This window comes from Anabas testudineus, chromosome 17, assembly GCF_900324465.2.
Source record: "Anabas testudineus chromosome 17, fAnaTes1.2, whole genome shotgun sequence".
NCBI lineage: Eukaryota > Metazoa > Chordata > Actinopteri > Anabantiformes > Anabantidae > Anabas > Anabas testudineus.
In genome coordinates, this window is record NC_046626.1 from 4612886 (window position 1) to 4626980 (window position 14095).

General features: G+C 44.1%; 1 protein-coding gene across 3 annotated transcripts in view; it reads right to left on the minus strand.

The window, feature by feature from the left end:
* Positions 1 to 327: 327 nt before the first annotated feature.
* The window catches only part of rnf220a (ring finger protein 220a), a 139492-nt gene continuing 125724 nt past the window's right edge, over positions 328 to 14095 (minus strand). For 2 of the 3 annotated variants that reach the window (XM_026374347.2, XM_026374348.1), the window contains 3 exons: positions 7661 to 7772; positions 4883 to 4957; positions 328 to 2404 (listed from right to left, as the gene is read on the minus strand). In XM_026374347.2, the coding sequence (XP_026230132.1) occupies positions 2333 to 2404; positions 4883 to 4957; positions 7661 to 7772 (259 nt within the window). In that variant the 3' untranslated portion in view covers positions 328 to 2332. Of the gene's footprint in view, positions 2405 to 4882; positions 4958 to 5407; positions 5603 to 7660; positions 7773 to 14095 lie in introns of all 3 variants that reach the window. The other variant, XM_026374346.2, reaches the window with a different exon arrangement.

Sequence of the window (14095 nt, forward strand, 5' to 3'; positions counted from 1 at the left end):
ATAATGGAAGAATGAAATTGATTAGCTCTGAACTGTTTCCTTGGCACACATGCGTTGGCAGAAATGAGGGGAACTGAAAAACAAGAAAGCCAAAAAGAGGGGAGGAGGGGGAGGTGTTACTGAGATTTACATTTACATCATTTAATTAATGTCAAATGTAGTTTACAAACAGGAAAGACATACCATTTCCAAGAATATACATGACACAAATTAGTTCTGACACAATCCTTTTGTGCAGTTTGCCTTCTTTGGGCCAGGTTCCAATCAACGCAAGCTCGGAGGAATCACAATGTGAACGCCACAGTGTAGCATTGCATCCTTTTTTTTCCCCTTCCCCTACCCAGTATTTACTTAAGCAGGATGTGCAACTACATGAAGACTGAAAACAAACAAACAAAAAAAAAGACAGGGTCATCAATACAGAAGTCTTCTATCGTTTCGGAACAAATCGCGCGCCCCGAGGATTATTTGTCTTGTTATAAATAAGGATCCCAGATCCGATTTCTTTCTCTGAAAACAAACTGTTGTGTGACTTGTTTCACAGTGGATGGAGATGATCCACTTCAGATGCAAAGACATCCCTCTGACAGCACAAACACTTGTCACGCTGAGATGACACACAAAGTCTACTGCAAAAAAAAAAAAAAAAAAAAAAAAAAAGTAGAGTGTGTCTTTTGCATCGAGGCCCTCTTCGTGAAGAAAGGAACCGTTTTCTAATTTCAGGCTGTGCGACCAGGACCACTCGTGGTATTTGAGAAGTTTTATTTTTTCTTTTTTTTTTGTTTTTTTTGTTTCAGCATTTCTTACAACAATACAGACGTCACAGAATACATAGTTTTACAAACACAAAGCACACCACCACCTTGGCTGCTGCTGCTGCTGCTGCTGTAGAGGGAAAAGGGGAAGTACTGAGGTTGCCATTTAAGCCTTGATCATCCTTCTTTGCCATTTTGGGACCTTTTTGCAGCATAGCAGTATGAGAATGGAAAAGAAAAAGCTTTCTTTTGACACATGTAGGGGCAAAACAAAGAGCGTCTAGACTATGATGTGAGCATGTTGTTACTCCAACTGAGAGGAAGCAGAAATGGGAGGTTAAAGGAAGAGGCTCAGTTGGACATTGTTGCAGCTAAAGAGCAGTTCCATCGTTCTGCTTGTTTGCAGGAAATCTTGGGCAATAGGAATCTCTCCAGTACTCTTCAGAAAAATGACACCACCTACATCCTGACCATCTAAGTCTTGAGTATTTATTATTACTTAAATTTTTTTTTATTCCTGTACAGTGAAATAAAACTCCAACAGCTCTTGAAAGGATCTTATTTTTTAAAAATACATTAGGCTTTTTTTTTTTTTTTATTCCAGCCATTTTTTTCCCCAAATGTCATTCCCACACCCTTCCAACTAAAAACAGGACTTTGATATTATATATTTCTGTACGTGTGTGTCTGCTAATGGTAAATGTGTGTGTGTTTGCTTCTGTGTTTGTGTATGTGTGCGTGTGAACTCTATGTCATTTACACCCAACACTGTAAACATACATAGACCTATATTACATGTGCTTGCACTGCATTTTGGAGGGTGGGGGGGGATTTGGTTTACTTCACTAGAACACCACAAAAGAGGGAGGAGGGGGAGGGCTTACAGGAGGGAGAAGAAGAGGTGGTGGAGGAGGAGGAGCAGTGTGAGGTTATTCTCAGTTTGGCTGAAAGCTCAGTTTTAGTGGCCCTTTTTAAAATTCTCTTAAGCAACAGTGCGTGTAGATAGTTTTCTCTCAGGGATAGTGAACAAAAAATAAAAACTAAACAAAAAAATAAACCCCAAAAAAACAAAGAACAAGAAGGAGCTTTCTGCCAAGTGTTCAGGGTAGAGCCTGTTGTCCAGAAGTGGGGGGAAAACAAGTATTTCTACTGTGTATTAAGAAGTTCCTTCAGATCAAACAAGGCCCCAGCAGTGTGAGGCTACCAGGTCTCAGCAGGGGGTGCCATACCGCACATTACATGTAGAAGGAGTCTGTGAGGCAGAGCAACCAAGCCTGTCGAGCAGTGGGACTGCAGGTCTCTGTGTTTTAAAGTTTCTGTTTTCTTTTTCTTGGTGGCCAGGCAGCCTCGCCTGAGAGTCAGTCAGTGCTCGTCCTCTTCCAAGAGTCTCACAGACAGCCGTCTAGTCTCTGTACGCTCGTAGGAAGGTTCGGCGCCTTGATCCGGGCCACGACAGACAGAGAGGGAGAGGGAGAACAAATGGCCATCCACGGGAATGGCGATGAAATCCAGGGGGGAAGGAGGAATGGACTGGGAGGATGAAGAGGCAGGGAGGAGGAGGAGGAGGGATGTGCTCTTTACAAGTAGACGCGCCTCAGGTCTCCGGGTGAGGTGATGGTGTTGCACTGGGGGCACAGTTTCTTGTTCCCCTGTGATGGATACAGAGAGTTTGGTTACGGTCAGATTAAGTAAACATGTACAGTAAGCCGCTCACAAATGTATTCATTCATCTACTCAGGATTACAGGGTTTAAATAATACATTTTGTAATTCACTTTTATTAACATTCCAGACATTTATAAGGCCAAACAGACTGCTTTCATCTCTACTGCCTGTTTGCGCCGAGTACCATCTCAGTCCAGCCCTGTTCCTCTCCCTCTGCACTGCTTTGATAGCCTGCCATCTGCAGTAAAGCAGCAGGTGATAATATGCAACACGGCACCGACAGCGTAACAACACTTCTCTCTGACTCTTTCCCACTGTCTGTACTAGTCATCTGGTTCCTTACGTTTTCGTGTGTTTAGGCTCCAGATAATATCAGAAAACTCTGGTATGTCAAGACCTCTCTTCACTCCACTGTGAACTATGTAAAAGGTGCGTCAAATGTCAAGTGTGAGTAAAAGCTGCGAGTGTGATATGTGACACAGGTGCAGCAGAATGCAGAGATGTCATCACTGGACGGCCTGCACCTCTCAAACCTTTGCTGGCCAGTACAAACGCACAGGCTCGTCTGACCCCTGAAGATTTATAGCCTTCTTTTCCTGTAAGCTGCTGAATTAACTCTTTGGGGCGGGAGGTGGGGGGGTGCACAGGCTAAAGTCATCTGAGGACTGAGGTGCTCAAAGAGTCTGAGCCATCTCACACGCTCCTGCTAAGAGGATTTGTGGCTCCAGAGTACTCAAAACAGTCTTTTCATGTCTCCTGAGAGAATGAAGAAGTAAGACGGGAAAGGGTGGAGGTGAAGAGAGGGAGGCAGATGGAGAAAAGGGGAGCATGTACCATGTCTACCACATGTGACTATGTGACGGATGTGAATATATGAATTCTAGTCGAAGAGACCTTTTCCACCTGCTCATCCCTAAAAGTCTCCAGACAGTTTATGAAGCCTGTGGACTGACACAGAGTGGTCCCTGTCATCTGTGGCAGTGGTTTTAACCCATGTACTGCGTGAAGGAGCGCTCCTCTCGTTTGTTTGCCTGCTTGTGAAGCTATGCGCTCCTATTTAGCGCGGGCGTATGTCTATGTGCGTCTTGTTTCAGCTGCCTCGCTCATTAAAGCGGTGAGGGGCTGGGCTGGCGTTAACTAGATTCTCAGGCATTTTCTTTGATCAGCCTCCTGTTTTTATAGCTGGTTCTAGGCCATGGGTTTAATGCCCCATACATTAGACCAGTCATGGCAGCACGCAAGCGTGAGCGAACACCCACTGCACACTGGTAAACTGGCAAATGGAAATAATAGATCCAATACAAGAAGGTGTTCTTATTGTCTCTGTTGAAAAACTGAAAACCTTACAAGAAAAATTACAAAACATGCACAGACTGCTGTCAGATCTTTGTGAATCAGGACTGACATTGCATTGGATCCATGATACATGAATCATTAGCTCATTAATCATTGTCTGAGCAACACTCAAGTATAAGAAGCAATCTTTAGGACCATGTTTTCTTAGTCCTGTTCTGTAACAGCACATGGGAATTCAAAAGATACTTTTCATTTGCTGGAGCGTATGTCAGTCAAATCAGATCAGAAGCCATCAGGCTCCTACAAAGTACTGAATCAAGGATACATTTTTTCATTTTGTCACTATGAACTTTCCACTTTATAAACAAATTATATGATTTCAATAAAATGTGTGAGGTCTGAATCCTTGTGACTAAGTGGGAATGACGTGAATGAGGCCTGCTGGTCACAGGCATTCATTCCAGTCATTTCAACCCTTGTCTTTGTGTTTGTTGCTGTAATTATGCTGAATGTATTGCATCAAATGTAGTTAATGGTGGAGAACTGCTGGTTGATAATTGTGTGTCAAAACTGTAGTTGGGAAGAATGGTAAGTAAGAAAAGTTCAATGAGGCAGGACAAGAAAACTGACAATATCGAAGCACGTTTGAGGGGGGTGGGGGGGGCAACAACAGCGAACACATTAGAGAAAGCCGATGAGGAGTCTGTTTATCCTCCCAGCAGCAGGAGCACCGTTTCCCTCTGCGCTCCATTTAGCACATTAGCACCAGCTAATTACACACTACTGAATATATTAGACTAACTAATAACCACCACCACTGTGGTGTGTGTATGTGTGTTGGCTTGAGGCACTGTGCAGAACTCATTGGAGTTAAGAGTTGACCGCTGTATTCCAACATTTTAACAAGCCTTTTGGGGAACATTTCTTCTAAGCTTTGGCCCCACTGAGAACCAGTGTGTTTGCTTTGCCTGGACTGTGTGAGTGTGTGAGTGTAGTGAGGGAACAGGTCATTTGGGGAATATATCATTTTAGTTCCTCCCTACGGGGCACAGATACAGAGAGAAACTCACTGACTATGAAATGAGGTTGCAATAACTGTGTGTCATGAAGAGCTGCCCTGCTTGGAGTAGTGTTTCTGTGTGTGTGTGTGTGTGAGTTTGTGCCTACCAGAGTCCTGAGCCAGCATTCTTCACAATGGACGTGCCAGCACTGGATGGAGGTGAGCGGCATCGTGTAGGAGTCCTAGCACAAAGAGAGAGACAAAGAAAACTTGACACCACGTCCTCATGACAAGCCAGTGAACAACAACTAGACCAACAAGTGTACATTCCCTGACCAACAACAGCGTCAAATCACTGCAGCCACAGAACGACACAGCCAGCAGCCACAGAACCACTGAGCAAGGCAGCACGTAGGGAAGTAGCGGGGCAATGAACCGGCAACCTGCAGGTCATACACACACAGACACGACACATCTAGACACGATATCGGGCAGGCAACGAGCAGAGATGGAGGGAAGTGGGCAGAGGGAGGAGAGGATGAGGGAGACAGTCGTGGGTGAATCCAAATCAATGGGCGCTCGTTTCCTTTCCTCTCGAAAAGAAAAGAGCGAAGAGGGAGGAGAGATGTGGGGGGGGGGGGAGAGGAGCAGAGGAGGGAGGGAGGGAGGGAGGGAGGGAGGGAGTGCCTTACCCTCCGTAGGGGCTGTGGGAGGAGCCTCTTTATGCCGCTGCCGTAGCCACCAATCACAAGGCCCCTGTACAGGCAGTACAGGCCGAGGGGGAGGGACTTAGCCTGCCTCTCTCCGACCTCATTGGCTAGTGGCCGGGGCCCTGGCCACGCCCCTAGACTCTTGATCTCCACACCTGACTGGAGAGCAGGCTTCCTCTGCGGAAGGAGTGGGGTGAAGGTGTGAGAGGAGAGGGAGGTGGGGCGAAAGGTGGCACTAATCACAGTGCTGGGCTTTTACTGAGAACGCGCTCGCACACAAACACGGCACAGTGCAACATGAACGTGAGAGCCACACACTGACCTACACACACTGTTGTAATGACGGCGAGAGAGCAAACTGACAGTGAATCTTGAGGAAGTCTGTCCGGCTCAGCTGCTCGTCAGGAGGAGACTTTAATCAGAGCTTTACGATAGGTTGAAGGGATGTCACCCCGTGTTGCATGTTGGGGGACGGGGGTGCCATATAGGGAGGTACGCAATCCGTTTCTGTCTGTGGCTGCTACTGTGGTTACCATGGGTTACCTGCATACTTTTTGTGAGTTTAAATCATTCAAATCTGCTGAGGGAGGGAAACGATGACGAAAGCGGAGGAAATAAACCCTGCTTACTTCAATCACGTAATGGTATTTAGATTCATATGAGCCTTATCTGAACTGAAGTACAAATCCTGCTGCTACTTCCAGCTGATTCCATCTTGTTTTGGAGCTGAGTGTATACACTTTACATGCTCATCAACAGTATCACAGTGGCTTTGATGTAGAACATTATTTTGTTCCAGCCACAAATCTGTCTGGCAAATGTTAACTTGTTCTATTACTAATTTTACCTTTCAAAATGATAGTGCTAAACTTGACTTGACTTTAATCTCACTTCTTTAAATGACCAGCAGGTGGGAGTAGAATTCCACTGATAGGACCAAAATGCACCATGAGATCCAGAGTCCAGAAAAGGTTAAAGAACAACTTGGCTGCAGGAGCAGAACACTTATTTTCCACTCACATATAGTACACCTACCTGAGCATGGAGAGGTAATGGGCCATAAACAAACGGACTTGACAACATTAAAGTTTCTCAATGTAATCTTGACACTAAGTCACACAGTAGAAATCTGAGTCCCTCTCAAATGCTTGCCAACTCCTAATTTGATGAGTTTTAGATCAGATGCAGGGGCAGGTTAAAGACAGACAGAGATAGATTAGATGTAAGGCTGCTCTGTGTGTACATATATTTGTGTTTCTCTGTATGCCTTTATGCCTGTGTGTGTGTGTGTGTGTGTGTGTGAGAGAGATGAGGGACAGTGACAGATGAGCAGAGAAGAGCTGTGTGTCCATGGGGCAGTGAGTGATTGATCGCTGTGCCTTGCACTCCGTGTCACCTCAGGCACCCAGCGACCTTTAGGAAGCGCAGGCGTCAGTAATTACCCGCTTTTCTCACACACACACACACACACACACACACACACACACACACACACACACACACACACACACACACACAAGCACAGGATGCCGATGCTGCACTGTCTACAAGCTTGAAGGATGACAAGATGGGTACTTGACACATAGTGGGGAGCACAAGCACTGATGGGGGGGGGGGGGCACAGGTAGAGTCACATCTCAAGCATCTGATGAATACGGTGTGGTACAGGAACCACATGTGGCATACGTTATTGATCTGCGAGCCCAATCAATAATCTATACAAGCTGGGAGCAGGAGCATCTTTTCACTTAACAAAGCATTAATTCTACTGCTTGGTGAGCCTCCAGTTTTGTGCAGATTGCTTCAAGTCCTGTCTTCCCGAAGCATTTGTGTTTAAACGGGAGGTAAAGCAAGACGATATTAACGCCACGGCAAAACAGACTGGCAGAGCCATGCAAAGCAGAAGCACAGCAGCAACACACCAGCAGCAGCAGCAGCAGCAGCAGCACTCAAACAGTGTCAGGGCTACTTTGGCATCCGGTTACTGAGGGGTTCAGGGACTTCACGAGAATCTAGCGACTTGACAGTAACTTTCCAAGTGGGATGTTCCAGTCCACACCACCATAGAACACCTTGCTCGTGACAGGTTTGAACTTGTTAGTTATGTCATTGTCGCTTCTCCTACAGCTCCTAACCCCTTACTTGTTTGTGGTGCGCCTCCTGACGGTGGCACAATATCTGCATTAAGGGCTGGCGTGCAGATAAACAGAACACTCATATCACTGTTATACTCACCATACAGATGAGACACTTGTATCGGTCTCCCCTCAGTATCTGCTTCTCCAGCTCCCTGATTCGAGCCTTCAGAGCCTCCATCGTGGTGGCTGTGGACTCCTCCTCCGTTACCCTGACAGAGGCAGAGAAACAGAAAATGAAAAGGGAGGTGTTAATGTTTGACATAATGCAAGGTGTTGGTGAGAGGGTCTAAATCTGGACAGACTTCCACTTCGTTGACCTTAATTCTGTCATATGTGGCACCTGATTATGGCCCTCTCTGTTGTGCAGACCCGCTCTGTCATTCAACACTTTTTCTGTCTCTGGGCAGCTCAATACACAGTCAAGTATCCTATCCTTTCTTTCTCTCTCTCTACATAGTGTGACATCTTTCTATTTAACCCAGCTCTGTTTTCAAATGCTTTGAAACTTTTACACCCTCACCCCCTTGCAATCCATTTCCTTCTTCTCATGTCCTCCTTTCATCTCTTTCTCCTCCAACTCCCTCCATCAACTCATCCACCATCCTCCCCTTCTTTCCTGCCTTCCAGCAGCCTCTGATTAATGTGTAGCATGATAACAGAAAATGTGCATTTAAAACTCTTCCACAGCATATGAAGCAGCCATAACTAAATCAATACAGTCGACGCACAGACCACAGCGCAGCTGCTGATGTGGCTTTGGCGCGGGGAGATGAGGCTGCACAAGCCAGGGCTTATTATGGACATCTACTCATTCTCTGCAAACTGCAATGCGTGTTAAAAGTAGTGTGTATGTTTATGATGATGTGGTCATTTTGCAGCCTGATAGCTTGCTGATCTATGGTATTGATCTGGATGGGGAAGGACAAGAGCACGGAGGGAAAGGAGAGTGAGAGCAAAAGACAACATTGTCTGTGTGCGTGTGTGTGTGTCGTAGCACATGGCTTCATTTGCTGCATCCCCAAACAGCAGAGGGGAAAAACGCAAGAACTGACTTTCCCAAGTTGCTCATGACCTGAGATGCGTTTCTCTAACTTAATCTTTTGCTCAGATTTGCATCATATTCCCTTGATTCTTCTCTTCGCACAAGCTCATTAAAATAAATTGAACATTTAAACTAAATTGAAGATTAAATTAAAATTAAACATTTCAGGTTTGCAGGGCTATCACCAGACTTCAGACCTCAAACAATGCAGTATTAAGCCTTGCTGTGCACATTTGTTTTGGCAGAACTTGTCCTTTATAGTGCTGCATATCTATGTTCTTCATTCTTCTCCAACTTTTAAATCCTCAACCACAAAATGTTCCCAGATCTGACAACAGCCACTGAGGAATCTCACTTTAGACTGGCTGGTGTCCGTTTATTTACCATATAAGACACCTTGGACTAGGCGGATTATGCAGGTTGACTTTGTTTCTCGTTGTGTGTGTATTAGTCAAATTTCTAAAACAATTTAAGCTTTGATTTAGGTGATTCTTTTCTGCTTCATTGATTACAACAGTGACATTTTGTTGAATAGTTTCCCTTGAACCATGAATTAAAGAGACACTGTAAAGATTATTTTAGAGAGACATGTTGATCCTCAGGCAAATCAGATGTCAGGATCAGCTACAAAGCAGCATCACTGGGGCTGGTTAGGACCAATCAGCAGGTCGACTGATTGTCACCATACAGTCTTCACGTCCTCTGGCTGAAGGACACTCTCTCTAACCAATGTGAGACTGAAGCTGGAGGTATTGCTTCCTCCTTGAGGTCTCAGTGTAGCTCGTCCTTGCGACCCCACCACCATTGCATGTCTATAAAGACCTACTTGGGACTCCCAGCCTGACTCGCCATTCCATGGCCTATAAACTGCTTTACCCTCTTCCTCTTATTAGTCCTGAGCTTGTAAAAAGCCATTTAGCCTTGATTAGCCTGCTAGCTTATAAAGAAGCAGTAGGCTCTGTGCAGGACGGGACTGAACGGGGTTGTCCCTCAAACAAGGCTCTCTTTCTTTTAAGAGTTCTAGTAAATTTGTCCACAAAACTCTGCCAAGGGGTTCTCCTTCCCTGTCCAAGAATGGAGATTAAGAATGGGATTTACTCTTTAAAAGATTCCCCTTTTCTATTGTCGCCTCTCATACACATCATCTTTTTGAATATTCATTCACCGTATTCATTATGCCTTTTCCCATTGCTATAAAAACATAGCTGTGGCCTTCTAAACAGGGGGACAAGGAGGTGAAGGGGAAAGAAAGAGGGAAGGGATGTGGTGCAGAAATTTAATGCGAGTTAAAATGGAGAACAGGATTATTTCACAGGGCTAAGGAACAGAAAGACAACTCTCAGGGGCTAAATGTGACACATACAGAGATAAACGGCCTCTCAAACAGCAACAGGCACAAGTAAAAATCCTTGAGTTTAAGGTCTTTACGTTTTTTTCGGTGAGAGTTGCTGATTTAAGGTGTCCCAGGGGTTTTCAACCTTTTCAGTTTTGAAGCTGAAAGAGGAGAAATTTATCTTACCCCGAGAAAGTGCTTAGTAAATACGTCATGCAGACTTTTAGAAACAAGCTTCCACTTGAATGTGGGTTACAACATGAAAATGTAAAGTATTCCTGTGTCAGTGACTTTCTGAGACTGTGGCTCAGGAGTCTAGCATCATCTAGGGTGCTTTAAAGCATATGTATGACACAGCGCTTCCATTGTGGCTCATCAAATTTAATCCTTTTGATTCTCACACAAGATAACAAAACCACTGTAGCCTAATTACTTATGTGTTTTTATCACATATTTGCTCCAAATACAGTTTGTCTTGGTTCACATCTATTAAACGTACATGTATCAAGTTAAAGGTGTTGATGCAGAAATTGACTAAGTTCTGATTCACTACAGATAACTCCCCACTATGGTGGTCTTACTAAACTGACAACCCAAGATAGAGTGTAGCTTCTTTTTTTAACAATCAACCACCGAGTACAGACACTGGCCAAAAGTAGTGAACCTGAGAAATCAAACCTGCTTTTTATATATATATATATATATATATATATATATGACGTTGTCGAGTGTTAGTGTTTGCAAGCACAGTGGGACACTGAGACTCTGCATGTGGTAATGGAAGCTGTGGCCATAATTCACAGGCCTGGCATCATAAAACTTGAGCTACCAATGCTGAAATTCAACTTCCATTCACACAAAACGCAACAACTCCACTGACTATCTTGTAGAGTATTTGGGTGGTGTGTCTCTGAGTGACTGAAAGTGAAATTACAGTGAATTCCATTGCTCGTCATCCCTATGGCAATAAAAGAAGTTAGAAAGCCAGACAGAGACAAATAGATGGCTCTGCCTCCCTTCTATTTAGCGCTCTGTCCCCAACGTGTGTGAGGCTATTTCTCATTTCATTAGTGTGTGTGTATGTGTGTGTTGTTGCTTGTAGCTGAGGACCTCTACCATCCATCTCAATCAGCCCTGTATCTTAATCTACTGTCTGTCTATATTTTGGCCTCACTTAGCTTCTCTCTCAACACAAGCAGCAACAAATGATAATTTTGCAAAACTATTAATTTTTAAAACTTTCAGCACCACATGCGGGCAAACACTTTATCCGGGAGGTAGGGAAATAAATCTCTCACATGTATGTGCTTTGTAAAATGGAGCGGTGAATCCCTTTAGAGAATCATTCTGTGCTGCACCCTGTTAACCAAGGCCTTAACTACACTGACACACCATGATAAAACATTTAAGTCGCTATTGATTTCCCCTGCCTCAGCCCTTTATGTGTGTGTGTGCATCTTCGTGTGTGTAAGCTAAAGGGGAGGGGGGCATCTTGTAAGTGCCAGCAAAAAAATTGAGACAGAAGATGGGAAGCAAAGGAAAAGAAAGAAGGAAAGAGAGAGAGAAATGCAGCATAGGGACTGAACAATAAAAAGAACAAGAGAGGGGGAGACAGAGGCTGGGCAGCGCATGCCTGTGTGGAGGTGGGTGGGTTCGGGAGGGTAGAAATCTAGCTTCATCACTTCCAAATTGAGGACAGATTCAATTATTTGCAGAAACCACATGGAAATCTTTCTGCATTGTTCCAGCTGGAGCACCAAATTTGGCAGCAATCGCATTGGCGGCATTGGAAGGGCCATTTATCTTGAGGGGAAAGAGCGTCTCAGGCATTGTGCGTGTATATGTATGTACGTCCGCGTGTGTGTGAGCTCATTTATCTTGCAGGGGAATGAGCAGGGGAACGAGGATGCCCCGGGAGGCGACCAGATCATTACCCATCTGGGATCAGAGCGAGAGAGAGAAAGAGGGAGATTTCACTAACGCTGCCCTGTGCAAAGACGCGCACACTCTAACGCGCACGCACGCACACACACAATGTATCAATCTAACGAAAGGAGACAAATCTCATTTTCATTTGGGGACAGAGGGGCATAGAAGCCTCACAAATACGTGCATTTATAGCAAGCGCGCAGGAGTGAGGCAGGGAATTGTTCCAGCCGGCAGGTGACTGCTTGTTCCAGTGCAATCATTCAGCATCTACTTGGCTCCCTTTAAATGGAAACTTAGATTAAGGCATGTTCTGCTTCAGGTGGCCACTAAGACCTGAGCTACAACACCACGTTGCCAAGCAAATACTTACATTTAGGCTATAACAAAGTCATAATACCTTGTCTGTGTTCTGTACAAAAATTCATAAAAGGTGTAGTTATTGAGAATCTTCAGGTGACATTTTGCAAAAAGATGTGCAAAAGATGCAACTTCCATATATTTTTGAAATGCATCTTATTCCATTTACCATTAATAGTCTGAACTGTAATGTGTATGGTCCATGACAGGGAAAAACACCAGAAAGTACCACAAACAATCTACTATTTAACACAGGGATTTAGGATTAAACATGTGCTTAATAGGCTGTATCAGTGTGGCTACTGAACAAGTGGACTGGATTGCTACATCCCTTTATAATTTATTTTGATCTATCCACTGGCCTTGAATCTTTGCTTCGAAAGCCTGATCCAGGATGCACGCAACTTGACAGCTATTTCTAATCAATACACTTGAAGCTGCTCTGTTTATTCGCCAGTTATCTGCTTTGCTGATATTTAATATGGGGAACATGCACACGATTGATTCATTTTAATTAAGCATTTATCACATGCAGCGGTCACTGAGGTGAAAGGGGATGTGTTATGTAAAGCTATAAACATGCAAGTTATGAGAACTGCGTACTGTATATACATTTTAAACCTCCCTTAAACAAAATATGTCATTAGTTTACTGCTCGGCAGACAATGTGGCCTTCAGCACAGGTGTTCAATGACAAAGGAAACACAGCTATGAAATGAACAAACATTTTTACTTTTCACAGGGACAGATGGATGAAGTGGGAAAGGTTAAACACATGCGATGAGAGGGGTATTCTGAAATGTACTCTGGGTAGACAAAGAAAATCACTTTAAGAAATAAGAGTTGGGGGGGTGCAAGGTCTCAAGCAGACAGCAGAATAGTGACCCCGGCTCTGTGTGTTTATGTGTGCGTGTCTAAGTAATCGCACGGGGCAAAGGACAGGAGAATATGGTTGACGTGCAGAAGCAACCAATCAACCAAATCCCTCTTTCTCTTTGCTCACTTGCCCGCTGACGTTTCTCTTACACAATCACAATGAGATGACCTCTATTACCAATGCTGGGGACAAGGTATGAGTGTGTGTGTGTGTGTGTGTGTGTGTGTGTGTGTGTGTGTTGAGCAGGCACCTGTGTAAGTATAAGATTGTTTACTTGTGACGGAATATGTATGAGGATATGGAAATGAGGGGTTTACTGAGCACTGGCCTTTCACACACAGGCTGTTCTAAAAGATAGGGCTGTGTAGCTATGTGTGTGTGTGTATGAAACACACCTAGATGCAGTCATATACGGGCCAGTATGACCTGGAATATGTATGTAAACAGTTCTTTGTATGCTCTTTGCTAGTGCTCATTAATGAGCAGATATGTGACGACACAACAGGGTCACAGGTTTAAACTTGTGCTTGATTCCATCTCTTGAAACTAGAATGTGGGTAAAGATTTAAACTGTAATGATGCGTTAGAATTGAAGAAATCACAGTTTATGATCATAATAGGTCAATAAGGAGTTTGTTCCAGTATCTGTAAAGTTTTGTGTTTTTTGACTGGACTCATATCATCATCATCAATACAAGATCTTGGTGGAAAATTAATGCAATTCTGGACGGGAAGAAATGTTGTGACATTGCAGAAGCTCATTGAAACGATGCCACAACTTAACGTATCCGACCTTAAGGCACCATTTAAGTTGAGGCAGCATGGGCACTGAGAACTATGATAGTTGAGGCCATCCAACGTCAACACCAGCTTTTCAGGATAGTTATGCTATAGATTTTACCATTACTTAATTCAAACATCTCTTTCAAGTGTCTTCTGCTATTAACTGAGACAAAACTAAGCTACAACTGTCAATATGGTTTACGATTCTGTG